This window comes from Oncorhynchus masou, chromosome 14 (genome assembly GCF_036934945.1).
Source record: "Oncorhynchus masou masou isolate Uvic2021 chromosome 14, UVic_Omas_1.1, whole genome shotgun sequence".
Lineage (NCBI taxonomy): Eukaryota > Metazoa > Chordata > Actinopteri > Salmoniformes > Salmonidae > Oncorhynchus > Oncorhynchus masou.
Genome location: NC_088225.1, coordinates 4,656,814 through 4,684,624, shown reverse-complemented (window position 1 = coordinate 4,684,624; position 27,811 = coordinate 4,656,814). Strand labels below are relative to the sequence as shown.

General features: G+C 44.5%; 2 protein-coding genes across 5 annotated transcripts in view; one reads left to right on the top strand and one right to left on the bottom strand.

Moving 5' to 3' along the window:
* Nucleotides 1-7,973, top strand: part of LOC135553998 (gap junction gamma-1 protein-like) — a 47,562-nt gene extending 39,589 nt beyond the window's left edge. For both annotated transcript variants that reach the window (XM_064985988.1, XM_064985987.1), the window contains exon 2: nucleotides 4,004-7,973. In XM_064985988.1, the coding sequence (XP_064842060.1) occupies nucleotides 4,058-5,527 (1,470 nt within the window). In that variant the 5' untranslated portion in view covers nucleotides 4,004-4,057 and the 3' untranslated portion in view covers nucleotides 5,528-7,973. The remainder of the gene's footprint in view (nucleotides 1-4,003) is intronic.
* Nucleotides 7,974-16,679: 8,706 nt separating this feature from the next.
* LOC135553997 (alpha-2,8-sialyltransferase 8E-like) lies at nucleotides 16,680-26,453 on the bottom strand. 3 transcript variants are annotated; one of them, XM_064985984.1, is made up of 8 exons: nucleotides 25,685-26,451; nucleotides 23,817-23,900; nucleotides 23,574-23,651; nucleotides 22,740-22,884; nucleotides 22,529-22,641; nucleotides 22,337-22,429; nucleotides 21,702-22,175; nucleotides 16,680-19,649 (listed from the first exon to the last, which is right to left on the bottom strand). In XM_064985984.1, the coding sequence occupies exons 1-8, from the start codon at nucleotides 25,768-25,770 to the stop codon at nucleotides 19,391-19,393; spliced, it is 1,332 nt and encodes a 443-aa protein (XP_064842056.1). In that variant the 5' UTR covers nucleotides 25,771-26,451; the 3' UTR covers nucleotides 16,680-19,390. The 3 variants fall into 3 exon arrangements, with proteins under 3 accessions (XP_064842056.1, XP_064842058.1, XP_064842057.1); XM_064985986.1 differs by lacking the exon at nucleotides 25,685-26,451 and adding an exon at nucleotides 25,443-25,676; XM_064985985.1 differs by lacking the exon at nucleotides 23,574-23,651 and having other exon boundaries at nucleotides 25,685-26,453.
* Nucleotides 26,454-27,811: the final 1,358 nt, after the last annotated feature.

Sequence of the window (27,811 nt, the reverse complement as noted above, 5' to 3'; positions counted from 1 at the left end):
ATCCTGACTGCAAGGCAGAGGACACTCTGGCCATCTAACATGGTGCCTTCTCTCTGTTCACAATCACTTTCAGTCACACATAACCGTATTCCACCTCTAGCTCACACATAGTTGCACATGTGTGAACGCACCCACACACATACACACACACACACTTTGCTTGCTTTCACTTTCCTCCTCCACATGCACACCCACACACCTACTTTACACACACATGGCACACAGATATAACACACACACACACACACTCACACCTTCCCATTCCAGAGAGAGAGCATGTTAACATCCAGGGGTCTGTTACCCAGATCTTCCTTTCACACGGTGATGACTCAATGACAGGGGTCACTCGAGATGCCCCTCTGTCACGGCTAGCGCTGACAGATAAGAGAAACACAATGCACATTCAAGAAACAGACAACTGGATTGGGTTTACACGGCAGAAACTTCCAAAAAAAAGAACTTGTATATGGTTAACAGGTGTTGGAGCATTCAGAAAAACAGACATATTTCTCTTCTAACGCTCAGGCTTTATTCAAACACATATACTGACATCTGCCGGATCCTCAGTGTCGTCTTCCTCTTCTGAAAAGATCCCAGTCTGCGTCACACTGTACTTACTGTCAGTTACAAGTCACTTAGTGCCGTTTATTAGCCTTGGACCGGGTGATTGTATGGTATGTGTCTAAGTGTGTCTCGGGATAACAGATAGCAGAGGGATAACAGATGGATAACAGATAGCAGAGGGATAACAGGTAGCAGAGGGATAACAGATAGCAGAGGGATAACAGATAGCAGAGGGATAACAGATAGCAGAGGGATAACAGGTAGCAGAGGGATAACAGGTAGCAGAGGGATAACAGATGGATAACAGGTAGCAGAGGGATAACAGATAGCAGAGGGATAACAGATGGATAACAGGTAGCAGAGGGATAACAGATGGATAACAGGTAGCAGAGGGATAACAGATAGCAGAGGGATAACAGATAGCAGAGGGATAACAGATAGCAGAGGGATAACAGATGGATAACAGGTAGCAGAGGGATAACAGATAGCAGAGGGATAACAGATAGCAGAGGGATAACAGATAGCAGAGGGATAACAGGTAGCAGAGGGATAACAGGTAGCAGAGGGATAACAGGTAGCAGAGGGATAACAGGTAGCAGAGGGATAATAGGTAGCAGAGGGATAACAGGTAGCAGAGGGATAACAGGTAGCAGAGGGATAACAGGTAACAGAGGGATAACAGATAGCAGAGGGATAACAGATAGCAGAGGGATAACAGATAGCAGAGGGATAACAGATAGCAGAGGGATAACAGATAGCAGAGGGATAACAGATGGATAACAGGTAGCAGAGGGATAACAGATAGCAGAGGGATAACAGATAGCAGAGGGATAACAGATAGCAGACGGATAACAGATAGCAGAGGGATAACAGATAGCAGAGGGATAACAGATAGCAGAGGGATAACAGGTAGCAGAGGGATAACAGGTAGCAGAGGGATAACAGGTAGCAGAGGGATAACAGGTAGCAGAGGGATAACAGGTAGCAGAGGGATAACAGGTAGCAGAGGGATAACAGGTAGCAGAGGGATAACAGGTAGCAGAGGGATAACAGATAGCAGAGGGATAACAGTGAGGGTTCTATAAAGACGGTGTGTATAATGATGTCATGCAGGAGAGGAAAGGCCAGAGCCAGACAAGAGTCCAGACGGTTTGAAGGACAAACTGCCTAATGGCTCTATGTGTTAATGTCAGCTCAGCTCCTCTCCTCACTCTCAATATGTCCTCATGATACGTAATCATACATGTCAGGTATGAAGTGTTAGCACTGGTGCAGTACTCACTTTTCTGTTTTGGAAATGTTATATATATACACTACCGTTCAAAAGTTTGGGGTCACTTGGAAATGTCCTTGTTTTTGAAAGAAAAGCAACAAAGAAAATGTGTCAATTTTATTAACATCAAATTGTTCAGAAATAGAGTGTAGACATTGCTAATGTTGTAAATAACTATTGTAGCTGGCTGATTTTTTTTAATGGAATATCTACATAGGTGTACAGCGGCCCATTATCAGCAACCATCACTCCTGTGTTCCAATGGCACGTTGTGTTGGCTAATCCAAGTTTATCATTTTAAAAGGCTAATTGATCATTAGAAAAACATTTTGCAATCATGTCAGCACAGCTGAAAACTATTGTTCTGATTAAAGAAGCAATTAAACTGTCCTTCTTTAGACTAGTTGAGTATCTGGAGCATCAGCATTTATGTGCAGCAATCCTAGTAAACACACTGGTGGGAACGTACGCGCACACACACACACACACACACACACACACACACACACACACACACACACACACACACACACTAACACTAACACTAACAAAAACACACACACACACTAACAAAACCACTCTAAAACAGCAGTATGCACAGCATTCCTGACATGTACAGTACCTCCTCTATCCCAGGCAGACCTTTTATGGTCACAGTGATCAATACTGCACATGTTTTATAGTGAGTCCAGGAAGGCAGCTTCAAACATGTCATCTCTAACTCTCACTCACTCCTCTCCTCTCCTCTCCTCTCCTCTCTGAGGTCTGAGGAGCTCCAGCACAAGGGTTGTGTGACTATGGGCCCTAGTGAAAAGTAGTATGTAGGGAATAGGAGGCCATTTGTGACAAATCCTACAGTATGTCTACTAACAGCCAACAGTCAAGCTTCCACTCCCTCCAGCGTTCAGCAGACCATTCTTGGCCTTCCTCTATCTGGGCTCCCAACCTTCCTGTGAGGGGAAAGGAAGGCGCTGTGGAGCTCCTTTTAAACCTCAGCCCAAGCTCTTATTTCATGGTTGGGTTTACCTTTCAGTTCGACTCACAATGAGCCATGCACCATTGGAGCTACTTAGCAGGAAGGTGTCACTCTGTACAGAAGGCAACCTGGCTCTGGACACCTGTTCCCTCACCCCCCTCACACTCCCCTGGAGGCAGGCAGGACAGTTAGGGTTCTGCTCCAGTGCCTTGGCTAATGTGGGTCTACGGTGTGACTCCATGCTCCACTTGTTTTGGCCAGGCCGCCTGCTGGTTTAACTGGTGCAGTTGGACTGGCTGCCTGGGGCCCACGGCTAACTTACATAGACAGGCTTCATCTCTCCCACACACACATCCATTTTAATATAGCACTACACACCACACCACACCACACTACACAATGCCATTTACACACCAGAACAACACCGTTAAGTCAACACAATCTGCACCTCACAGAGAGGAGCAAGAGGATTTATTCCGCAAAAGAGAGAGAGAGAGTGTGTGTGTGTGTGTGTGTGTTAGTGAGTGTAAAATGTGTTCTGCTCAATTCCTATTGGGATTATTTTGGCTCTCCTCTCTGCTACATTTGAGCATCTTTTTCTTTGGTTTGATATCCTATTGTTGTACAGTACAGCCCCTAAAAATACCCCCATTTATTTCACTGTGCTGAAACTGTGTTGTTGGGTTGGAACGTGTATTCATTTGGGGTATACCAGAGAGTAGAATGGATCTAATATATGTGGAGATTGCAGTCTGTCTCAATTTCAGAGAGAACACTTGTTTGGATTTAGGCTTTTCTACCTGTCTCCTCTCCTCTCCATGATTGATCCATGACTCCTTCTGTTGTACTTGAAGAAGCAAAGCTTCTAACTGTACTATCTCTACATTCCCTGTCAAAATCCTCTCATCCTCTTTCATGATAAGAAATTGCACGCTCATATTTCTTTGCTTCCTTCAACATTTTTGAGACATGTTGGTAGACAGTATGTTATGTATAATCTCCTTTTATAATTGACTAATTTTCTCTTTCTCTCTCTCCCTCTCTCTCCCTCTCTCATCCCCCTGTCTTCATCACTCCCTATTCTTCTCTCTCCTCTCTCTCTCCCTCTGTCTTCATCTCTCTCTCTCACACTCTCACTCACACTCGTTCTCTCGTTCTCTCTTTCTCTCTTTCTCTGTGTGTGTGTGTAGAGTCTGTGAGCAGGTGAGTGCGGGACCCTGTCTGCCCCACTGTCCAGTGACATAATGAGCTGGAGCTTCCTCACGCGGCTGCTGGAGGAGATCCACAACCACTCCACCTTCGTGGGGAAGCTGTGGCTCACCGTGCTTGTTGTCTTCCGCATCGTCCTCACTGCCGTTGGGGGAGAGTCCATCTACTACGACGAGCAGAGCAAATTCGTCTGCAACTCGGGGCAGCCGGGCTGCGAGAACGTCTGCTACGACGCCTTTGCGCCACTATCGCACGTCCGATTCTGGGTCTTCCAGATCATCCTGGTGGCCATGCCATCTCTCATGTACATGGGCTACGCCGTCAACAAGATCGCCCAGCTGGACAAGGGCGGGGGAGGGGTGGCCACTGAGACAGGGGGAGGGGGTGGAGGGGGATACACCCATCGGAGGCCCAGGAAGATCTGCTTCGGGGCGCGGCAGCACCGGGGGATAGAGGAGGACCAGGACCAGGACCAAGAGGATGACCCTATGATCTACGAGGTGCCTGAGCCCGAGCCCCCTCGCCGGGTCGACCCACTAGCCCCACGGCCCAAGCCCAAGGTACGCCATGACGGGCGGCGGCGTATCCAGGGTGACGGGCTGATGCGTATCTACGTGCTGCAGCTGGTGACTCGCACGGCGCTGGAGGCAGGCTTCCTGGCGGGCCAGTACCTGCTGTACGGCTTCCGCGTCATTCCCGTGTTCGTGTGCTCCTTCAAGCCCTGCCCCCACAGCGTGGACTGCTTCGTGTCGCGGCCCACGGAGAAGACCATCTTCCTGCGCATCATGTACGGCGTCACGGTGCTCTGCCTCACCCTCAACGTGTGGGAGATGCTGCACCTGGGCATCGGGACCATCTGTGACATCCTCCGCCGTCGCCGCTGCCCGCCCCAGGAGGACGAGTACCAGCTGGGGCTGCTGGGACCCAGCGTGGGGGTCTCTGTGGGGGTGCCAGTCCCGGAGCCGGGCACGGGGGGAGGGGTGGTGGGGGACGGGGGTGCTGACTACGTGGGGTACCCGTTCTCGTGGGACGCCCCGTCGGCTCCACCGGGCTACAACATCGTGGTGAAGCCGGAGCAGATCCCCTACACGGACTTGAGCAACGTCAAGATGGCGTGCAAACAGAACCGGGCCAATATTGCCCAGGAGGAGCAGCAGCAGTTTGGGAGCAATGAGGACAATTTCCCCACGGGAGGGGAGGCCCGCGTGGCCCTCAACAAGGACATGATCCTGCATGCCCATGACCAGCTAGAGGCAGCCATCCAGGCCTACAGCCAGCAGCACAGGGCAGAGGAACACCTGGGGGACAACCATGATGACAAGCCCCAAAGCAACATCACCCAGCCACAGCCACAGCCACAGCCACAGCCACAGCCACAGCCTCACAAGGAGCGCAAGCACCGCTTCAAACACGGCAAGGGGGGCAGCAGCGGAGAAGGGACTGGAAGCAGCAGCAACAGCAGTAGTGGCAAGTCAGGGGTGGGCAAGCCTTCTGTGTGGATTTGACCATGTACACACACACACACACACACACACACACACACACACACACACACACACACACACACACACACACACACACACACAAAATCCAGCACTGAGCGAGCCCAATATCCCTGTAGAGTATGTGTCAGTGAGGGAAGGGGTGGCCCCGAAAACTCCAGGACCGGCCCTGAACAGAGGACTGAGGTAGTGGGATGTCATGTTGTCTTTCTGTGGATATTTCAACACCGTGTTGTGCCTTTAAAAAATCCCACAAGCTAGAGGAAACTAGCCTACAGTAGTAGTATGTCAGTGTGGACAGGTGTGTCAAGAGAATTAGTGATTTTGTAGCAGGCAGTTGTTTGTCTGGGCTGTCGCTGTCTAACCTAAAACACCCCGACACAACTCTCTGAAACAGTCTAGTGTTTCTGAACTCTTCCAATTCTGAAGCAGACACTTGTTCTCTGTTGTCTTCCTACTGTCCCTGTCTTCCAGTAGCCTGACGACTCACACTAAATGATTCTGCAGTTTGGTGCATACTTTAGTCTGAGCCTGCCATCATTGAAGTCGTTTGTGGTGACGAAGGGCACATGGGGCATTGTACAAAACCAAGTCACCAGCGATTGGATCGTCTCTAACCAATCGGAGTCCATGGGCGCCGCTTTACCCACTTGTGTTCTGGCTCTGGCCCAACCCATCGGGTTCTGGACCAATCAGATGGCCTCGAATGTGTTTGCATTCGGTGAAGGGTACTCCGATCCAGACTCATTGAGGCGAAGGAACTAACATCCGTGGTCGTGGCGTAGCGTTTGACCCGATCAAGGATTCTGGGCAGCCAGGCAAGTCTTCCAGAGGATATTGGGCTGAGAAAATGACTCTATCATTATCATCATCTTTTCTTTTTTTTTTACATTTTCTGATCCATTTATTTATATCCCGTCCATTCTCTTGGTGATCCTGATTTCCATTCCAGATTTCGATCAAGCTAATCTGTCGGGCTGACTTTCTGCAAAGTCACAGGCTTCGTAATACATTGGCATCAGAATGAATGGACATCATAATGCAATGAACGACATCGTAATACAAAAGACAGTTGAAAACAATTACTTTATAATGCAATGACATCATAATGCAATGGCATCATAATGCAATGACTTCATAATGCAATGACTTCATAATGCAATGGCATCATAATGCAATGACTTCATAATGCAATGACTTCATAATGCAATGACTTCATAATGCAATGACTTCATAATGCAGGGTTAATAATGAAAAGGTCAATCATAATGTGGATGTTCACCTTCCCTGAAGGCTATTGTGTGTCTATTTTCTCTCCAAGGTCACTGATGTTTAATGTGTGGGACTTGATATTTGACCCAGGCCAAGTCTTTGAGTACATGCATCTTCCAGGTGGAGGGACTGATCATGGCTTGATCAGATGAAAGTGGTCAGCGATATGGTTGATGTAGACGGAGTCTGGTGAAGAGGGCTTTTCCTGTGCCCACTGGAGTTCCCCCTTCACAATGTGTATGAGAATCAATTATTCTCACCATGAATTAATACCATTTATTGAAAACTCCCTCTGTAAACCTGCAATCTTTTCACTTTATTTTCTCTGTGTTTCTCCGTCTCTAGTTCTCTCCAGTTTGGACCTGTGTAAGGTCTCTCAGTACTGGATTGGCATTTTATCTGTTTGGTTATTGAGTGCCCCCTGGTGGTACAGCTTTTAAACTGAGGATTTATCAACCAGAGCACCGGATATATTACTTTAATTTGATATCTTACTAGTACTTACTAATTTCGAGTTACCAATGATCACCCAGCATTCCAAACATCTGAAGTTAGTCTCTCCAGTTACACAGTAGCCCACAGTTTCCTTTTCAACCTCTTCCTTACAAGAGTCTTCCGTACAAATGTTCTATCTGAGACCAACAAGGCTGCAATGAAAACAGCTCTCTAAGCTAGGTAGTGTTGATGATCTTCCTCTCTGTTCTCCTCTGTCCAATGATTTCTCTGAACTGCCATATAGGCTGTGTCCTAAATTGCACCCTATTCCCTATGGACCCCGGTCAAAAGTACTGCAATATATAGGGAATAGGGTGCCATTTGGGATGAAGCTTTAGAGACCAAACACTGTTCGTGTGATGACGGCAGCGTCACTGCCATTGCCAAGACAACGTTGGGCTACTATGCAGCCAGGTTGTGATGCAGCTTTGCCAAGGAATACTGTGGCCATGCTACCTGAATCGCAGAGGAGAAGAACATGTGTATGACCAATCCTTTGTATTTTTTTGTAAAAGTCTCTATTTTTTGTATTATGTCTAAGTGTGTTTTGGTGTGTTTTGGGAGGTCTAATGTAGCAGAGGTGAAATTGTTTTTTTGTTGTTTTTATTCTGACCAGTCGTGTTTTTCAAACTTTTTTTTCTTCAATAAAGATTTCTAAAATAAACAAAAGATTGTATTTACAGATATCTTCTAGAATTGGTTATTTTATTGCCTTCAAATTATAAAGATAATATATTTTTATAGGTACAGTAGTTGTGTATCATGTTGTTGTGTAAAATAAAAAAATACAATTGCCAAATGTATCCTTGTATGGAAATAGACTCGTATTTGCAATATAGAAAACTTCTGGGCCCATATTCAGAAATCATCTCAGGGTAGGAGTGCTGATCTAAGATCAGTTTGGCCTTTTAGATTGTAATTACACTCCGTGTACAACACATTATGAACACCTGCTCTTTCCATGTCATAGGCTGACCAGCTGAATCCAGGTGAAAGTTATGATCCGTTATTAATCCCACTTGAATCAATGTCGATGAAGGGGATGAGGTCAAGAAGGAGTTTACAGCATTGAGACAATTGAGACATGGATTGTTTTTGTATGCCATTCGTAGAGCGAATGGGCAAGATCAAATATTTGAGTGCCTTTGAACAGGTTATGGTAGTAGGTGCCAGGCGCACCGGTTTGTGTCGAGAACATTTTGGGATTTTCATGCTCAGCAGTTTCCCCGTGTATCAAGAATGGTCCACCATCCAAAGCACATACGGCCAACTTGACAGAACTGTGAGAAGCATTGGAGTCAGCATCCCTGTGGAACGCTTTCAACACCTTGAAGAGTCCACGCCCTGATGAATTGTGGCTGTTATGAGGGCAAAATGGGAGGGGGGGGGGGGGTGAAGGTATTCTTCATGTTGTGTACACTGAAGACCAGCATTACTACTCTGAGACGCTTTGTAAATACCGGCCCTGGTCTGTGTCTTGCTAAAAAAGTTCTGAGTAGTGAGTTGTGCCGACCAGCTGTGTGTATAAGAGCATGACGGGTTTTTGGAATGGGGGAGAAACGGACAAATCTTTCTTGGCTCTGCTCGACAGTAACTTTTCACAATTTTAGGACTAATAGTCCTGCTCTTTCTGTCCTAGTTGTAGTGTTGGTTTATTATGGGTAGACCTTTCTCCTGATAGGCTAGTGAGATTGAAGAGAGGCCTATGTCAACTAACAGTACTTCATAACCCATAGTAACCAATTCAAATGAAACAAAACCACTCCCTGTAAGTTATAATCCTATATTTTATTGCACATGTTCAGTGTCCATGGTGATAAGGCAGGCACAAATGACAGGATGTACTCTGTCCAGTCAGCTTCCCCTCTGGCAGTGATTGGCTGATAGGCATGGATGCCAGGCAACTGCTCACTCTGCTCTGATCCCAGCAATTCGCAGGTGAGTTATATCAACCGCCCAATGAAATCAAATCACATTTTATTGGTCGCATACACATATTTTGCAGATGTTGACGCAGGTGCAGCAACATGCTTATGTTTCTAGCTCCAACAGTGCAGTAATACCTGACAATACAAAACAATACACACAAATCCTTCAAAAAAATTAAGAAAGGAATTAAGAAATATCACAAAGATCAATGTCAGACTATCAATATATATGTGTATAGATATTATGGACAGTATATGAATAGAATCGGTGTGTACAGCTGTAGTTACAGTTGAAGTCGGAAGTTTACATACAGCTTAGCCAAATATATTTAAACTCAGTTTTTCACAATTCCTGACATTTAATCCTAATAAAAATTCCCCGTCTTAGGTCAGTTAGGATCACCACTTTATTTTAAGAATGTGAAATGTCAGAATAATAGTAGAGAGGATGATTTATTTCAGCTTATATTTCTTTCATCACATTCCCTGTGGATCAGAAGTTTACATACACTCAATTAGTATTTGGTAGCATTGCATTTAAATTCTTTAATTGGGCCAAACGTTTCGGGTAGCCTTCCACAAGCTTCTGACAATAGGTTGGGTGAATTTCGGCCCATTCCTCCTGACAGCTGGTGTAACTGAGTCAGGTTTGTAGGCCTCTTTGCTTGCACACGATTTGTCAGTTCTGACAATATATTTTCTATAGGATTGAGGTCCGGACTTTGTGATGGCCACTCCAATACCTTGACTTTGTTGTCCTTAAGCCATTTTGCCACAACTTTGGAAGTATGCTTGGGGTCATTGTCCATTAACTTCCTGTCTGATGTCTTGAGATGTTGCTTCAATATAACCACATAATTTCCCAACCTCATGATGCCATCTATTTTGTGAAGTGAACCAGTCCTTCCTGCAGCAAAGCACCCCCACAACATGATGTTGCCACCCCCGTGCTTCACAGTAGGGATGGTGTTCTTCGGCTTGCAAGCCTCCCCCTTTTTCCTCCAAACATCATGATGGTCAATATGGCCAAACAGTTCTATTTTTGTTTCATCAGATCAGAGGACATTTCTCCAAAAAGTACGAGCTTTTTTATGTCAGTTTTGAAGCAGTGGACTTTCAGGTTATGTCGATATAGTACTCATTTACCTGTGGATATTGATACTTTTGTACCTGTTTCCTCCAGCATCTTCACAAGGTCCTTTGCTGTTGTTCTGGGATCGATTTGCACTTTTCGCACCAAAGTAACTTCATCTCTAGGAGACAGAACGCGTCTCCTTCCTGAGCGGTATGACGGCTGCGTGGTCCCATAGTGTTTATACTTGCATACTATTGTTTGTACAGATGAATGTGGTACCTTCAGGCGTTTGGGAATTGCTCCCAAGGATGAACCAGACTTGTGGAGGTCTACGATTGGCTGATTTCTTTTGATTTTCCCATGACGTCAAGCAAAGAGGCACTGAGTTTGAAGGTAGGCCTTGAAATTAATCCAGAGGTACACCTCCAATTGACTCAAATGATGTCAATTAGCCAATCAGAAGCTTCTCAAGCCATGGCATAATTTTCTGGAATTTGTGATACAGTGATACAGTGATAAGTGAAAAAATCTGCCTGTAAACAATTGTTGGAAAAATGACTTGTGTCATGCACAATGTAATGTCCTCACCGACTTACCAAAACTATAGTTTGTTAACAAGAAATTTGTGGAGTGGTTGAAAAACGAGTTTCAATGACTCCAACCTATGTAAACTTCCGACTTCAACTGTACATATGAAGTGGGAAAAACAGTGTGTAAACATGATTTCTAGTGATCAGTGTTCCATGACTATCTACAGTGCATACGGATAGATTTCAGACCCCTTTCTCCCCATTATGTTTCATTACAGCCTTATGAGACTTGAAATTGAGCTCAGGCGCATCCTGTTCCCATTGATCATCCTTGAGATGTTTCTACAACATGATTGAAGTCCACCTGTGGTAAATTCAATGGATTGGACATGATTTGGAAAAGCACATACCTGTCTATATACAGTGCATTTGTTAATTATCTAAACCCCTTCCCTTTTTCCAAATTTCGTTACATTACAGCCTTATTCTAAAATGGATTAAATAAATAACAATCCTCATTAATCTACACACAATACCCCATAATGACAAAGTGAACGTTTTTTCATTTCTTTCCAAATTTATTAAGTATAAAAAACAGAAATACCTTATTTACATAAGTATTCAGACCCTTTGCTATGAGACTCGGAAAGGTACACAGTTGACAGTGCATGTCAGAGCCAAGCCATGAGAGCAAGAGAACAAGCCATGAGAGCAAGAGAGCAAGCATGAGAGCAAGCCATGTCAGAGCAAAGCCAAGCCATGAGGTCAAAGGAATTGTCCGTAGAGCGCCGAGACAGAATTGTGTCGAGGCACAGATCTGGAGAAGGGTACAAAAAAATGGTCCCCAAGAACACAGCGGCCTCCATCATTCCTAAATGGAAGAAGTTTGGAACCACCAAGACTCTTCCTAGAGCTGGCCGCCTGGCCAAACTGAGCAATCGAGGGAGCAGGGCCTTTGTCAGGGAGGTGACCAAGAACCCGATGATCACTCGGACAGAGCTCCAGAGTTCCTCTGTGGAGATGGGAAAACCTTCCAGAAGGACAACCATATCTGCAGCACTCCACCAATCAGGCTTTATGGTAGACTGGCCAGACGGAAGCCACTCCTCAGTAAAAGGCACAACAAGAAACAAGATTCTCTGGTCTGATGAAACCAAGATTGAACTCTTTGGCCTGAATGCCAAGTGTCACAAATGGAGGAAAACTGGCACCATCCCTACGGTGAAGTATGGTGGTGGCAGCATCATGCTGTGGGGATGTTTTTCAGTGGCAGGGACTGGGAGACTAGTCAGGATCGAGGGAAAGATGAACGGAGCAAAGTACAGAGAGATTATTGATGAAATCCTGCTCCAGAGCGCTCAGGACCTCAGACTGAGGCGAAGGTTAACCTTCCAACAGGACAACAACCCTAAGCACACAGCCAAGACAAAGCAGGAGTGGCTTCGGGACAAGTCTCTGATCGAACATTTCTGTAGAGACCTGAAAATAGCTATGCAGCAACACTCCCCACCTAACCTGACAGCTTGAGAGAATCTCAGCATAACACCAAGTGACACTTTGGATTTAGACACACCAAATCATCAATGGAATCCTCAAATATATGACATATTAAAAGGGTGTGATTAGCTAATATATAGACCCCTCCCCGATAACAGTTTGCCAATGGAGAGAATGGTCAAGGTCCTTGATATCGTTGTAATCGGTGATTTTAAAGGCGGTAACACCAGTGACAGAAAACTAAGGGACAGGCCTGCCGAGTGGCACACCGTTCTAAGGCATCACTACAGACCCGCGTTCGATCCCGGGCTGTATCACAACCGGCCGTGATCGGTAGTCCCATAGGGCGGTGTACAATTGTCCAGTTTAGGGGAGGGTTTGGCCAGGAGGGCTTTACTTGGCTCATCGCACTCTAGCCACTCCTTGTGGCGGGCCGGGCGCCTGCAAGCTGACTTCGGTCGTCAGTTGAACAGTGTTTCCTCCAACACATTGGCGTGGCTGGCTTCTGGGTTAAACGAGGGTAAGAAGCGCATGTTTCGGAAGACGCATGACTCGACCTTTGCATCCCGAACTCATTGGGGAGTTGCAGAGATGAGATAAGATTACAAATTGTCTAGAAAAAGGGGCTCAAATAATAATCAACTGAGCGACACACATTATACTAGTACAATTGTTTTTATTGATCTATACAATATTTTCAATATATATACTTTTGTTCACTGTCTAGCATTCAAAAGGCCCAGACTGGATTCAGAGCGCCTGGGTGTGTTAGGGGCCCGTACAGGGTCTGTAGAGGCTCTATAGTGGCTCTATAGGTTCCAGAGTCCATGTATGCGTCCCAAATGGCACCCTATACCCAATATAGTGCACTACTTTTAGGGTGCCATTTGGGATGTATCCTGTATAAGCTGTGTCCAGTAGGGGGCAGTTGTCTCTATGTGGCCCCAGCCAGCAGACCCTCAGTGGGACCCGGTCCCAGGAAGTACAGTATAGGGGCCATCTCAGAGAGAAGGAAGGCTGAGGCCCCCATCTGTTCCACATCTGAGCATCAGTCAGTACGGTCTGGGGTGCCTTATGGCTGTGTGGTTTGGATTTGTGTTAATGTGTACGTTCACGCAGGGGTGGACTGGCCATCTAGCATTCCAGGCAAATGCCAGATGGGCTGGTCCATTTTTAGCCCAGTGGGCCTATCTAACTTTTGTGCAAAATGATCATTATCTGGCTAATATTGGGGGCCTCAAGGGAAAAAATGGGCCGATGTGGGGGCCTCGAAGCAGAAAATGTGCCACTGAGGGGTCCTAAAGGAAGACAAAACTGTCCGGTGTGTTACACAGTGCTTTCGGAAAGTATTCATACCCCTTGGCTTATTACACATTTTGTTTTGTTATAACCTGAATTCAAAGTGGGTTAAATATTTATTTGTTTTTAGAAAGTATTCACACCCCTGAGTGAATACATGTTAGAATCACCTTTGGCAACGATTATAGCTGTTAGTCTTTCTGGGTTAGTCTCTAAGAGCTTTGCACACCTGGATTGTGCAATATTTGCACATTATTCCTTAAAAGATTCTTTGAGCTATGTCAAGTTGGTTGTTGATCATTGCTCGACACCCATTTTCAAGTCTTGTTATACATTTTCAAGCCGATTTAAGTCAAAACTGTAACTAGGCCACCCAGGAACATTCAATATTGTCTTGGTAAGCAACTCTTAGGTTATTCTCCTGCTGAAAGGTGAATTTTCTCCCAGTGACTGTTGGAAATCAGACTGAACAAGGTTTTCCTCTAGGATTTTGCCTGTGCTTAGCTATATTCCGTTTATTTTTATCCTATAAAACTCCCCAGTCCTTGCTGATGTCAAGCATACCAAGAACATGATGCAGCCACCACCATACTTGAAAATATGAAGAGTGGTACTCAGTGATGTGTTGTGTTGGATTTGCCCCAAATATAACATTTGACATAACACAGGACATAAAGTTAATTTCTTTGACACATTTTTTGCAGTATTACTTTAATGCCTTATTGCAAACAGGATGCATATTTGGGAATATTTTTATTCTGTACAAGCTCTGTCATTTAGGTTAGTATTGTGGAGTAACTACAAGATTGTTAATTTATCCTTCGTTTTCTCATTTCACAGCCATTAAACTCTGTAACTGTTTTAAAAGTCACCATTGGCCTCATGTTGAAATCCCTGGGCGGTTGGTTTCCTTCCTCTCTGGCAACTGAGTTAGGAAGGACGCCTGTATCTTTGTAGCGACTGGGTGTATTGATACACCATCCAAAGTGTAATTATTAATTATCATCATCCTCAAAAGGATATTCAATGACTGATTTTTTATCTACCCATTTGCGGTGCGTTGGAAAACCTCCCTGGTCTTTGTGGTTGAATCTGTCTTTGAAATTCAGATAATTGTATGTGTGAGGTACAGAGATGTGGTAGTCACTCAAAAATCATGTTAAACACCATTATTGCACACAGAGTGAGTTCATGCAACATATTATGTGACTTGTTATGCACATTTTTACTTCTGAATTTACTTTGTCTTTTCATAACAAATGGGTTGCATACTTATTCACCCAAGAGATTTCAGCTTTTCATTTGTATTAAATTTGTAACAATGTCTAAAAAATACAATTGCACTTTGACATTATGGTGTATTGTGTGTAGGCCAGTGACACAAAATGTAATCCATTTTAAATTCAAGCTGTAACAGAATAACATTTGTAAAAAGTCAAGGGGTGTGAATACTTGCTGAAGGTACTGTAAATGCCAGGGCCGATTTCTGGTCCTAGTCCGCCCCTGCGTGCTTGTGTGTCTGTGTGTGTGTGTGCGTGCAAGTGGATTTGGGCACTCTTCCAGACTCTGTGTCAACATTGTCCCAACATGGTCCCATGGTGGTTGGTGAGTGGGGTTGGAACTAGGAGGCCACGGTATTCAGCAGAAGTGCAGATGTGACACATCGCTTTCCCAGCACTTTTCATTCCAGCAGGAGACATAATGGCTTGTGATTGGCCTTGTAGGCTGTTTGTCTAACTGTCTGGGAGCTGACGGTTCTACATTAGACAGATACTTTTCTCAGACGTCACATTATGTTGATGTCAGGCCCGGGAACATAAACTGGAGGGAAAAAAAGTCTCCAGTTAGACTGAATCAAAATGAAATTTTGTCAACTGTGTCTACTCTTCAGGAGGCCACATTCTCTTCCTTATGCATGTGTCTGTTGACATCTATGTAGTGGAGCACCTTATGTACATGCAGGGATCTATTTGTCTGATGATGGGTAGTCTGTTAGAGGTCCTCTATCCTTGTCAAAGTCACCTTTTGGGGATTTCATCATAAACCAACAGTAGAAAAGCACTGTTTCTAGCCTTTTGTGAAGGATGTTTCTGAGAGTTCCAGTCTGGTATCCCCATCAATGTACTTCATGTCTCCCTGATGCCTGTCACTTCAGTATAGAAGCACCATATCACCAGAACAAGAAAAGACTGACATGGACTCTTGGTATGTTGTTGTATTGTCCTCTTACTCTCACAGCCGGGTTCCCGTTTGATTTTGATTGGTGGAGAGCAGGGGGCTGTACGGACCGATCAGAAGGATTACAGTCATACAGGCTGATGCTGTGTCACTATTCCAGGGACCCATGCAGCAGATGGGTCAGATAAGTCACTTCTTCTCATGTCAGCTGTGTCATATTTGTTTGGAAGTTGTTCATTTGGTGACAGTTGAGTTTCAGGCTGGTATGAGAACATTTTGATCCTTCAGGGAAGCCTTGATTGACTGTCAGAGAGGCCCCACTGGTATAAAGCCAATAGAGGGGATTTCCTATTTGCAATCATGCAGAAATGCACGTTTGATTCCATCTATGATCTAATATAAGTAGAATCTCAGAAAACTCATAATTTCACCACAATTCTAAGAACTTAAACTCTAAGAAACTTAAACAAACTCTCGCTGACCCTTCCATTTGTCAGTCAGTTCATTAGTGAGTAAACAGCTGAGGTGGCGGGGGAATATTACACTGTAAAAAAATGGAACGATTTAGTTAGTGTACTTGTTTGTTAGATTTCCCGAAATAAGTGCTCCCCAGAGATAAGGGCCAGTGGGACACAGAGCAGAGCGGAGCTGAGAGCAGCAGCTGGCTCTACACTGAGGTCACAGTCCACATGAATGGAATCTCATGAACCCATGTTCTTCAACCGCAACATGTGGGGGCCGCTGCTTTCAAACAGTAACAAAAGTATTTTCCCTATTATGTGTCCTAGCTGACTGAATTGGCATTAAAGAAGCTATGTTAACATGATGTATTTGGGGAAAGCAAGGGAAGAGGAAAGAAGTAACACCAGTGCTTTCCAGGGGATTGTTCCGGTTGGTTCAAATCAAATCCAATTTTATTTGTCACATACACATGGTTAGCAGATGTTAATGCGAGTGTAGCGAAATGCTTGTGCTTCTAGTTCCGACAATGCAGTAATAACCAAGCCCCAGGACGATAGAAAAAAAACAAGAGTACCCAGCCGGTAATTTAGGTATCCCCAGTGGCTGGAGACACAGTGACAATATCTGCTCTGGACAGGCAAGGTACTGTAATGATAGTAGAATGCAGGAGGAATAGTATGTGCTAAAGGTTACTGGTGGCGCATTATTGTGTTCAGACCCCTTGACTTTTTCCACATTTTGTTACATTACAGCCTTATTCTAAAATGGATTAAATTCATCAATCTACACACAATACCCCATAATGACAAAGCAGAAACAAGTAAAAAATTCAAAACTGAAATATCACATTTATTCAGATCCTTTACTCAGTACTTTGTTGAATCACCTTTGGCAGCGATTACAGCCTCAAGACTTGGGTATGACGCTACAAGCTTGGCACACCTGTATTTGGGGAGTTTCTCCCATTCTTCTCTGCCGATCCTCTCAAACTCTGTCAGGTTGGATGGGGAGCGTCGCTGCACAGCTATTTTCAGGTCTCTCCAGATTAGTCTCCCAGTCCTACTGCTGAAAAACATCCACACAGCATGATTCTGCCACCACCATGCTTTACCGTAGGGATGGTGCCAGGTTTCCTACAGACGTGACACTTGGCATTCAGGCCAAAGAGTTCAATCTTGGTTTCATCAGACCAGTGAATATTGTTTGTCATGGTCAGAGTCCTTTGGGTGCCTTTTGGCAAACTCCAAGCAGGCTGTCATGTGCCTTTTACAGGAGTGGCTTCCGATTGGCCACTCTACAATAAAGGCCTGATTGATAGAGTGCTGCAGAGATTCTTATCCTTCTGGATGGTTCTCCCATCTCCACAGAGGAACTCTGGAACTCGGTTAGAGTGACCATTGGGTTCTTGGTCACCTCTCTGACCAAGGCCCTTCTCCCGTGATTGCTCAGTTCCAACTCTAGGAAGAGTCTTGGTGGCTCCAAACTTCTTCCATTTAAGAATAATGGAGGCCACTGTGTTCTTGGAGAGTTCAACCTTGGTTCAATCAGACCTTTTTTGGTACCCTTCCCCAGATCTGTGCCTAGACACAGTTCCTTCGACCGCATGGCTTGGTTTTTGCTCTGACATGCACTGTCAACTGTGGGACGTCATATAGACAGGTGTGTGCCTTTCCAAATCATATCCAATCAATTTAATTTACTGCAGGTGGACACCAATCAAGTTGTAGAAACATCTCAAGGATGATCAATGGGAACAGGATGCACCTGAGCTCAATTTCGAGTCTCCTCGCAAACGGTCTGAATACTTGCAAAAACCAGCCTCAGTGCTAAGACATTTTCACACAGCATTCCATACATAGTTAATGCTATTGGTAGTGGCATAAGAGTCCGTTAATGTCTATCTTTGAGGTCTAGCAAAATACATTGAAATGGTGTGGAAAGCATATTGGAGTGAGGTCGAAGAAATGTCAGTAAGGGATAATCAACTCGGGGCTATGCTTTCTATGGAAAATAATGAACGAGGTGGAAGGTGTAGAAAGAGGAGGAAGGGAAGTGCTACTAAGGTACACAACAGTAAGGTGGAAGGTGGGTTCCACGACGCGCTCGGTGAGTGGAACTGACCTTCCACCGAGTTGCATTATTTTCCAGAGAACTCATAGAGCCCCGAGTTGATTACCTCCTTTATACCATTATCAGGTTTCAGGTAAGACCCAAGTGCAGACTGTGTTGAAGTAACAATGTTTATTGCAACAACAGGGGCAGGCAAACGACAGGTCAAGGCAGGCAGGTGTCTATAATCCAGAGTAGTGGGGCCAAGGTACAGGCAGGCCCAGGGTCAGGTCAGGCAAGGGTCAAAACCAAGAGGACGAGAAGAAGAGAGACTAGGGAAAAAGCCAAACAAACAAAACGCTGGTTGACTTGAACAAACAAGACGAACTGGCACAGACAGACAGAGAACACAGGTATAAATACCCAGAGGATAAGTGGGGAAGATGGACGACACCTGGAGTGGGGTGGAGACAAGCACAAGGACAGGTGAAACAGATCAGGGCGTGACAACCATGGCTATAATTTAAGACATTTGACGCTAGAAATGTGTTCAACATCCATTAAAGTAGCTAGCAAGTTCACTAGATAGCTACAGTTTGCCGTGGTTACCAAACAAACAGACTTGCTAGTTTAGCTAATAAAACCATTAGTCCGAGCTTACCATTATGAAAATCGAGTAAAAAAAAATGACAATAATGTTTTCAATTGGACTTTTGCTTTCAAAAGCAGCCCAAACATAGAACTTGTAAGAATGAATAGCTAATGAATTCTACCTTCCAAGTATATCTTGCATTATAGAGAAATAATACAAGATCTAGAATGCCCTTCTTACTCATGCATCTGGTTTTAACATATTACTTACAGCAGCTACAGTGCTAACAGGCGAACTGTCAATTCTGCATCCCCCCACCACTCCCTCACTCCCTTGCTACTGTTGTTACTTAGTCACAGCACAGATTATTTACTGTCACCATGGTCACAGGGGTGAGAGTATTTGTTGTTATAATGCTTTGGCCTGTGTGAGCTGGTAACCATGGAAACTCTTTATGAAAGGGGACCCCAGAAATGTTTATGGGTGTCATCACTTCCCTGGTCTCCTTCTGTTCCCCGTCCTGTGTTTTGTCCTTTGCTCTGAACACTGTGTGGGGTCTTCAGAAGCACCCTGCCCAAGTCCTGATGGTCCAGAGACGTTGGTGTCGGGCCCAGCCCAAGGCTTCTGGCTCTGGGAGGTTGTGTTGCGTTGTACCAGTGTGGGCATGGCACTACCCAGAGAGCCAACCGGGAGACTGAGGCCTGAGACTGAGGCTGGGGCCCAGGTCATCTTTGAGCTACATCCAGGACTGTCAAATGGTACAAAGAACCAGATTGGAAAATATCTGTCTTTGAAGGGTTATGTAACATCAGTGTGTTAATGTTATTAATAAAACACACTGTGCCAGGTCACTTTCAAGCACTGGACTAACAATGGACTAATGACACTCACTAGATCATTTTCACATTTGTTTTAAAGACAATTGCTTCATTACTCTGAGTTTGTTGGACCTGGGTGAGGTATCTTGTACAGTCCTTGCTGTGTAAGAACCCTTTATTGTTATTTTATGTTTACAGGATCATCGAAACACTGTTTTTTCTTTTCCAAAATGTATTTTGAAATGATGAAACAAAAAGTGTTGATATAGTAGTAGGGTCATTCCAGGAAACGAGTCCCTTCTGGTGGCCTAATGAGACTCTTAAGGAAACGTTCTCTAAAGTCGTAGGAGCGTTTGTTGTTAGCTGGGTTTTGGGTAGTCTAACTTGGTGAAGAAAAAAAGTGTTTTATTTCACCTAATTTTAACATTCTGTCATGACGAGCACATGTTCAACTTAATAAAAAAATATGTTTTCTCATTTTAAGAGTTCGAATAAAAAATTACTAGTCGTGCCTATTAAGTGCCAAATAAAGTATCAAGGTTGACTGCAACAGGGTATACCATTTAATCTTAATTCAGCCATTCCTCCTTGTGACAGGAGCAATGGAAGCTTGTTGGGTGAAACAGAGAATGGCACTTGAACGCAAGCCTCACAAAAAAATAAAAATAATTGTAAAATAAATTCTAGCCTGATCCTATATGGGTAACAGGGTTGATATGTTATGTTCGACCCACTCAGTTTTCCACCACGAAACACCAGAAAATTGCCAAAAAAAAGATGAGAAGCAGCTCTGCTTTTACACTATGGTTTGACTATTAGATATTCAATGTTTCATTTCAAAAATCATTTTTAAAAGGAATAGTTTCACCATATTAAAACGAGAGTTCAGTTCACAGGGTTGACCTTAAAATGACAGACAGGCATTTAAAAAAAAAAAATGTAATCATATGAATTAAATAATAATCTTCAGAAATAATTTGGTCAAAGCAACAAAATAACTAGAGCTTTACAATGATGGTAAAAAACATGTTGGGGTTAAGTGCGTTGGCATCACAGAGGGAGATATAGAAATTCTGAATTCTGGTACTTTAGCAAGTCTTCATTCATATTAAAAATCTGATTTATTGAATTCCCCATGTGGTCTATATTAATGAGCCCTTCATTTAATATAACAGTCTTTTAAAATGCAATATTGGTGCACAATTTCTACTTCAAATATCAAAAGAGACAAAAAAAAGGACTCATTTCATGGAACAACCCTGTACCACATTGAATGTATTATACACGATGTCACAATGAGATATAACACATTTAATCATCATTGATATTAAATATGTATATGACTGCAACGGTCCAGCTGAAGATTGTCCAATCCAGGAGGTGTTAGATTGACATGACCATACATTCAGTTAACTCTTAAAGGCTCGCATGTGAACAGTCAGAAAGCGTAGTGATATTAGACCCTCCACTGTAGTTGGGAAGGCCATCTAAATCATACATGCTCCAAGATACTTTGTATTTAACCACCAAAATGGCTTCTCAGTTAATGTCCAACAAAACAAACAAAAAAATTCTCTATGTTCTAGCTGGAACACCTTGTGACGATAAAAACATCATTGTAAATCTATACAGTATATGATATGCATATTTCATGTATTTATACCCATTTTGGGTCCAGTACAAATCATTTGATTGCAGATCAACCTGTTCTGCAGACTCTCAACAATGAGAATCGACAAACGGCTGCTGGGGAGGCTAAACGTCCCAGCCTCCACCTTGCTCCTCCACTGTGACCAGACAGCTGACACATAAAACATGCCCCTGTGCTGAATACCAGAGTGTTCAGGGCCAGTCGGGGCCATCCGATCTGGCAGGGAGCAACGACTGGGTAAGACTTCTGAGAGAGTCTACAAGAGAGCCCTATGTCCCTGTTGTGTATGTCCTAGCTGTTGGTACATTTCCAGTAAAGGGGTGGGGCCTACCTGGCGGTGGGTGCACACTCTCCCAGGTGTATCCTGAGCACGCCCTGGGTGTGGAGTCTTAGCAGGTGGTCAAACTCAGCGGGCATGGCGTGCACCTTCTTCTTACTCTGCCTGTCGTCGTAGTAGTGGTTGGTGAGGGGCTGGTGTCGGTGGGGGTGTTCATTAAAGGGCCAGAACCCGTAGAGATGCACGTTGGCACACAGCTCCAACGCCAGGCTAGCCACGATGAGTCCTGTGCTGAGGCGTACCGTTCGCAGGCCCTGGCCCTGCCAGAAGCGCGCCAGACTCTGTAGGTACTCTGGGTTGAGGAAGACGGGCCGCGAGGGGCTGTCAAAGTCCTGGATGGTGTAGAGGGCCCGCAGAGACACGGGTGTGTTGTGGCCGTACGAGAAGGCTGGCAGGAGCATCAGGGAGTCGCCATAGCTACGCAGGCTCTCCACGAAGGGCCGACGACGCTCCTGCAGGCCCCCATATCTGAGAGAGGATGGGATGGAGAGAAAAAAGAGAGAGGTGAAGAACAGCTGGAGGAGATACATTTGACCAGCACTAGAATATATGATCAGATATTTTCTCAATCCACCATAAAACACCAGATGATAAGCAGTATGAGAAGCCCAATGTACCCCCAAACTCACTTCTCCATGAGGATGCTGGGATTAGCTGTCACCAAGTCTGTCTTGTTGCCCACGTCTCGCTCATAGCGATTCTCCAGAGGAGGGAGGTTACACCTGAGAGAGGGAGACATAGAGGGAAGTAGTCAGTGAATTTGTGTCTAACAATCTTTGGGAGGGAAAGGTAATTATTATTATTAGTTTTCTGTCTCACACCTGATAACAAACTGGGCGGAGTCGATTTTCTCTCCACAGCTGCTATTAGCTAGGATTCCCCCATTCCCAACCACAGAACACGTATCCCATGTCGTATTCACAAAAGGATTCTCCTGTAGGCAACACAACATGCGTCATGTCACTCTCTTTCTTAAACACACACTCACACACACTATTCATTGAGTTGACACTCTGGACCAGAGCAACAAACCTTAGCAAAGGTGCTGAACAGTTCAGGGGTCACCTGAAGAGGCTTCCTCTTCTCTCCATCGTACACAACCTTTGACCCCAGAGGAGTGTTAGCCTGTGTTACCATAGCCTTGGTGAGTCCATGACATCTGTTACTCAGAAGAGACCTGAGAACACAACAATAACCTTTTGATTATAAGATAAAGACACAGTATTAAAAGCGTACTGTAAACGAATCGTACTTCATAGACACGTTTATCTTATTTTGAAACAGTCTGGTTAATAAGTTAGGTATAAAAAGCTACTGGTGATAAATTTAAGAAAATATCAGATACAGGAATACATGAACAAGGCTTCATCGTCTTGTCTTGATATAAATATAAAAATTGGAAAGGGATGTTTATTGAAAAATATAGTCTTTTAGAATTTCTGCTCTCGAGTGTCCTTCCGTTCAAGTGTTTATCCATTTATAAAGCTCCTTGCAGTTCTCTTTTGTGTTGTTTGGTGTTGTTGAAGTCTCTGTATACTCAGAGGGAGCTTTACTAAGCCAGTGTTAGCCTGCGGAGACAGGACAGCTGAGAAGGGAAATACCCACTGGCTGATGCAACAATCACACGACTCTGACTTCTGCTGCTGCCGCTACTAGCAGCGCGAAGAAGTAAACGCTAACATTTCACAGTTCACTTCCCCTGCTTTTAAGCACACTTCCACGTGCTTTTGTTTCTCATTCTTCTAAGGTAGAAAGGAAACATCCCTTTGGTTTTAGTTTGTGACTCTCACAAAGTGGTCTTAGGCTCATCGTGGCTGGCTTTTAGTGGGGCTCAGAGTCTGGGTTTATTGTGCGTTGATATTTCACCTGAAATTTCTGAACTTGTCCTCCTGCTTCCTCCAGCTGTGAGAGTAGAGTTCCACCACTTTGTCAGTGACTGTATCCCTTTGACACACACACAGACACACAGACACACACACACACACACACACAAAACATAGAACATGCAGTTATGAACCATATAATGAAGTTAATAACAGGAGAGAGACAGATGAGGTGGTTGTTGAGCAGAGAGGATTGTGGGTTGCCAGGGCATGTGTCTAGTCTCACCTGCAGCCCTTGCATGTTCTGGAGGAGACTGGCCCAGAGTTCATAATATGACTTTTGTGGGGGGGTCTGCCAGGTTGAACATTGCTATGCACACAAACAGGGACAGAGGAAGACAGAGAGAATAGAAGGATGAGTTGACCTCTATTTGAACCCAGTACACCACTTATCTTGTCAACACTTGTATAGCTGCATTGTTTGCTGTTGTATTTGCAGTGTATTGTTTGAGTTTACCATGTTACCTTCGCTGGATGAGTTGTGTTGATGTGATCATTTACAGTGGGTTTACATTAAATCAATAGCTGAATGTTGTGCGCACTGTAACAACAACCTGGTGAGCTAAAGGGTTATCGAAGGCAAAACAGAACACACTGGGCAGCCATTTTACCTTATCCCTCTGAGTCTAGCGTGTTTTACTGGTTATCTAACAGGAAACCCTGAATTACTGAAGGGGTTTCACAGCAGCATTACACACGTAAGTGCCAACCGCAAATGAACGGAAAGACTGTTCATATTTAGATCTGATAAGAAATCCAAGGGCAAGATCAAGCCTGGTTTTACTGTATACAGATAATCCCCCTTGAAGTGAGCTATAAAGAGATATTTTAAGAACACACTACAGAGGGTGCATGAGTTTCCCCACTCCAGAATGCGACACTCTTGTGGACAGTTGTTTATGGTGGGATATAGTTGTCATATCCTGCAGATGGCGAATGTCGAACAACACTTTAGTTCTAAGATGAATCCGAGAGTCTCGAGTCACATTCAGACAGAGACCATTTAGACAGTTAGTTTCATCGAGACATGACTGGGGAGGGGACAAAAATGGCTCTCAAGTTTCACTGTCACAGAAGGGCCGACGCTAAGCGAAAACAGTGTGTTCATCAGGCGTGTTGCGGAAACAGCATGAGAAGGCACATTGCAGTGACTTTTCGATCTCGATCTCTTGTACAAATGTTCTGTTCCCCTTTCACTCACTTATCTTCCTCTGCCTACAGGCAACTTATTAATTTCCCACTGAAAATAGATCACTATTTAAAATCAATATCTAAGAGAGCACACCTACAAGCACACGCCATATGGTTGTTTTCTAGAAACAACTGGTCAAGGGGAGAAAAGATCTGCTATAATGTTCTTGTTTGAGTATGATATTTCAAAATTCACCAACGTTGAACCATCCATGTGCATTTGCAACACCTTCAACTTATTCTACCTACATTGTAAAATGAACAGTTGAGTTCGCTTCAACACAAGATGTCAAATTGGTACAGGTTGTTCAGAGTTCATTAATAGTGGGCTGGTATGAAATCCATCAACTCTGCTGAGGCACAAACAGACGTTTCTCTCTCTCCTTCTCTTTTCCACCACATAATCATGAGGTTTCGGTGGTTTAGTTAAGATGCCCACAGTAACAAGCATTGAGAAAGCCAACCACTGCTTTGGGGAGAGAGTGAGAGAGAGAGAGAGAGAGAGAGAGAGAGAGAGAGAGAGAGAGAGAGAGAGAGAGAGAGAGAGAGAGAGAGAGAGAGAGAGAGAGAGAGAGAGAGAGAGAAGGTGGAGAGGGAACCAGTGAACAGGCAGTGAACAGGCATAACCACCAATACCAAACATATAATATACAACTCTTACCTTGTTCCACTACAGCAGCTACTCACACCAACCGATGTGAAACAGTCACACTCTTAAAATCAGAAGTGTGGAGACTCACTCCCTTCACTCCCTTCCTCTCGGAATCTGTCTGGAGGATATGCAGCTAGCTACCACCAGCCAGACCTAATCCCCCACCCTAGCCCGGGGCTAAAGGCTCCAACACCTGCCCAGTCAAGATGGAGGAAGTTTGGGAGAAGGGGTGTGAAAGGAGTGGGACTCACTGTTTGCTGAAGAAGTACCAGACGAGTGCAGTCAGGACAGTCCCCAGGATGGACAGGGTGAGCATAAAGGAGAACAGTCCCCTCATGCCTCTCTCGCCCTGCTACTTCCTCTGGCTGGCCCCCTCTTCTTCTTTTCTCTCTCTTTCCCTCTCTCCTATTGTCCTTCACTCAGCACTTACACATTAGTTTGTTTCAGACCTTTCCCCTCTTTTCCTTTCTTATTTTTACCTCCCCCTCCCTCCCTTGCAATTTGCCCCAGATTGTCCTTCACTGCTCACTCTCACTCTTTCTGACGGTGGTTAATCTTTCTGTCTCACTCACTCCCCCCTCATTTTCCGCCCTCTCTTTCTCTCTCTCTCTCCTTCCCTCTCTCTCTGTCTCTCCCCTTCCCTCTCTCTCTGTCTCTCCCCCTCTGTCTCTTTCTCAGAGCGTTTCCAGGCACACCTCTTCTATAAGCAGACTATCATATCTCGGTCTGTACCCTATAAAAATCTCCTCTCTCCTTTCCCCCTCTTTTCTCCCCCTCCGTTAGGCTCCTATAGAACTACAATGTCAGTCTTTTGTCCACACGCCCTCCTTTATGTAGATTGATGTGTCTTGTTTCCTTTCATCTCCTTTTCTGGCTTTCTTTTTCTCACTCCTTCGTTGAGAGCACACCACGCTCTTACTTTCAGTTCACTGTAGTCCCAGAGCTCAAGCTGTTGCTCTGTCTGCATTCTCCAACCCCACCCCTGAGTCCTAGCCTTCTCTACGCTTTCCCCCTCCCTCCCTTCCTGTAATACCCCCCCGAACCACCTCTCCCCTCTTCTCTCCCCTCCTCTACATGGAGAGCAGCCAGTAATACAATTCCCTGGTACTGAATTAGCCAAGGGTTTGCCTCTTGACTTATGAGTGTGTGTAGTGTATGCATGTGTGTGTGTGTGTGAGCGTCTGTGTGGCAGGGATTTATTTTTCCATTAGCCAATGATGGTCAGAGTAGGCTAGGGGAAAGGGCTATCGGCCAATCAGATTTACAGTTTCCCTGTTCTCTATCTCGTGCCCTTCTTTGACTGTCCCGTTCCCTATCTGGCTGGCTCTACAAGTTTACTTTCTGGGTCGTTTGCAGGTCAAAGCTCAACTTTGTTAACAGCATCAGGCATCAGTTCTAAGAAGCTATTAATTAATACAACTCTTCTCACCATGTGAGACGATGAGAAAGAGAGAGAGAGAAATACATACTTTGTGTACAACGAAAAACCTCCTGACAATGCATGCAGAGCAGAATTAGGACTATACCTGTTAGTTATCAAAATGTAATTCTACAACCACTTCAAAGGAGGCGATGCCCACACATTCCACCACAAAGACCTCATCTACAGAGAGATGAACCTAGAGAAGCGTCCCCTCAGCCAGCTGGTTCTGGGGTTCTGTTCTCAAACACAAACAGACCCTACAGAGCCCCAGGCCAGCAATACAATAAGACCCAACCAAATTATGAGAAAGCAAAAAGAGAACTATTTGACACACTGGAAAGCATCAACCAAAAAACAGAGCAAACTAGAATGCTATCTTTTCGTAAACAGAGAGTACACAGTGGCGGAATAACTGACTACTGTGACTGACCCAAAATTAAGAAAATCCTTGACTTAGTAAGCATAGCCTTGCTATTGAGAGAGGTCTCCATAGGCAGATCTGGCTCCCAAGAGAAGACAGGATATGTGTACACTGCCCACAAAATGAAGTGGAAACTGAGCTGCACTTCCTAATCTGCCAAATGCATGGCCACATTAGAGACACATATTTCCAATAGATCACACAGACCCACAAAGATTTAGAAAATAAATCAAACATTCATCAACTCCCATATCTGTTAGGTGAAATACCACAATGTGCAATCACACGGCAAGATGTGTGGCTCGATGCCATGAGGAAAGGGCAACCAGAGGAGCACATTGTAAATACCACCAAAATGTATCTGTTTATTTATCTTCCCCCACTATTCGTATTACAACTATTTGCACACTGCTAAAACACTGATGATATAACACTTGAAATGCCATTTTGAGGAAAGGGGTGGAGAAAAATGTTCAGGGTTTGGCTTTCGGAAAACCGTATGAACAATGAACAATGAACACAGAGCTTATTGAG

What these genes read in the sequence shown, in the direction of transcription:
- LOC135553997 (XM_064985984.1), bottom strand. Translation starts at nt 25,770, where the DNA reads ATGAGGGGACTGTTCTCCTTTATGCTCACCCTGTCCATCCTGGGGACT. An exon ending in AGAACATGCAAGGGCTGCAG is followed by an intron (nt 23,652 to 23,816) that starts GTGAGACTAGAC and finishes TGTGTGTCAAAG; the next exon opens with GGATACAGTCACTGACAAAG. An exon ending in CCCAGCATCCTCATGGAGAA is followed by an intron (nt 22,176 to 22,336) that starts GTGAGTTTGGGG and finishes ATCCTCTCTCAG; the next exon opens with ATATGGGGGCCTGCAGGAGC.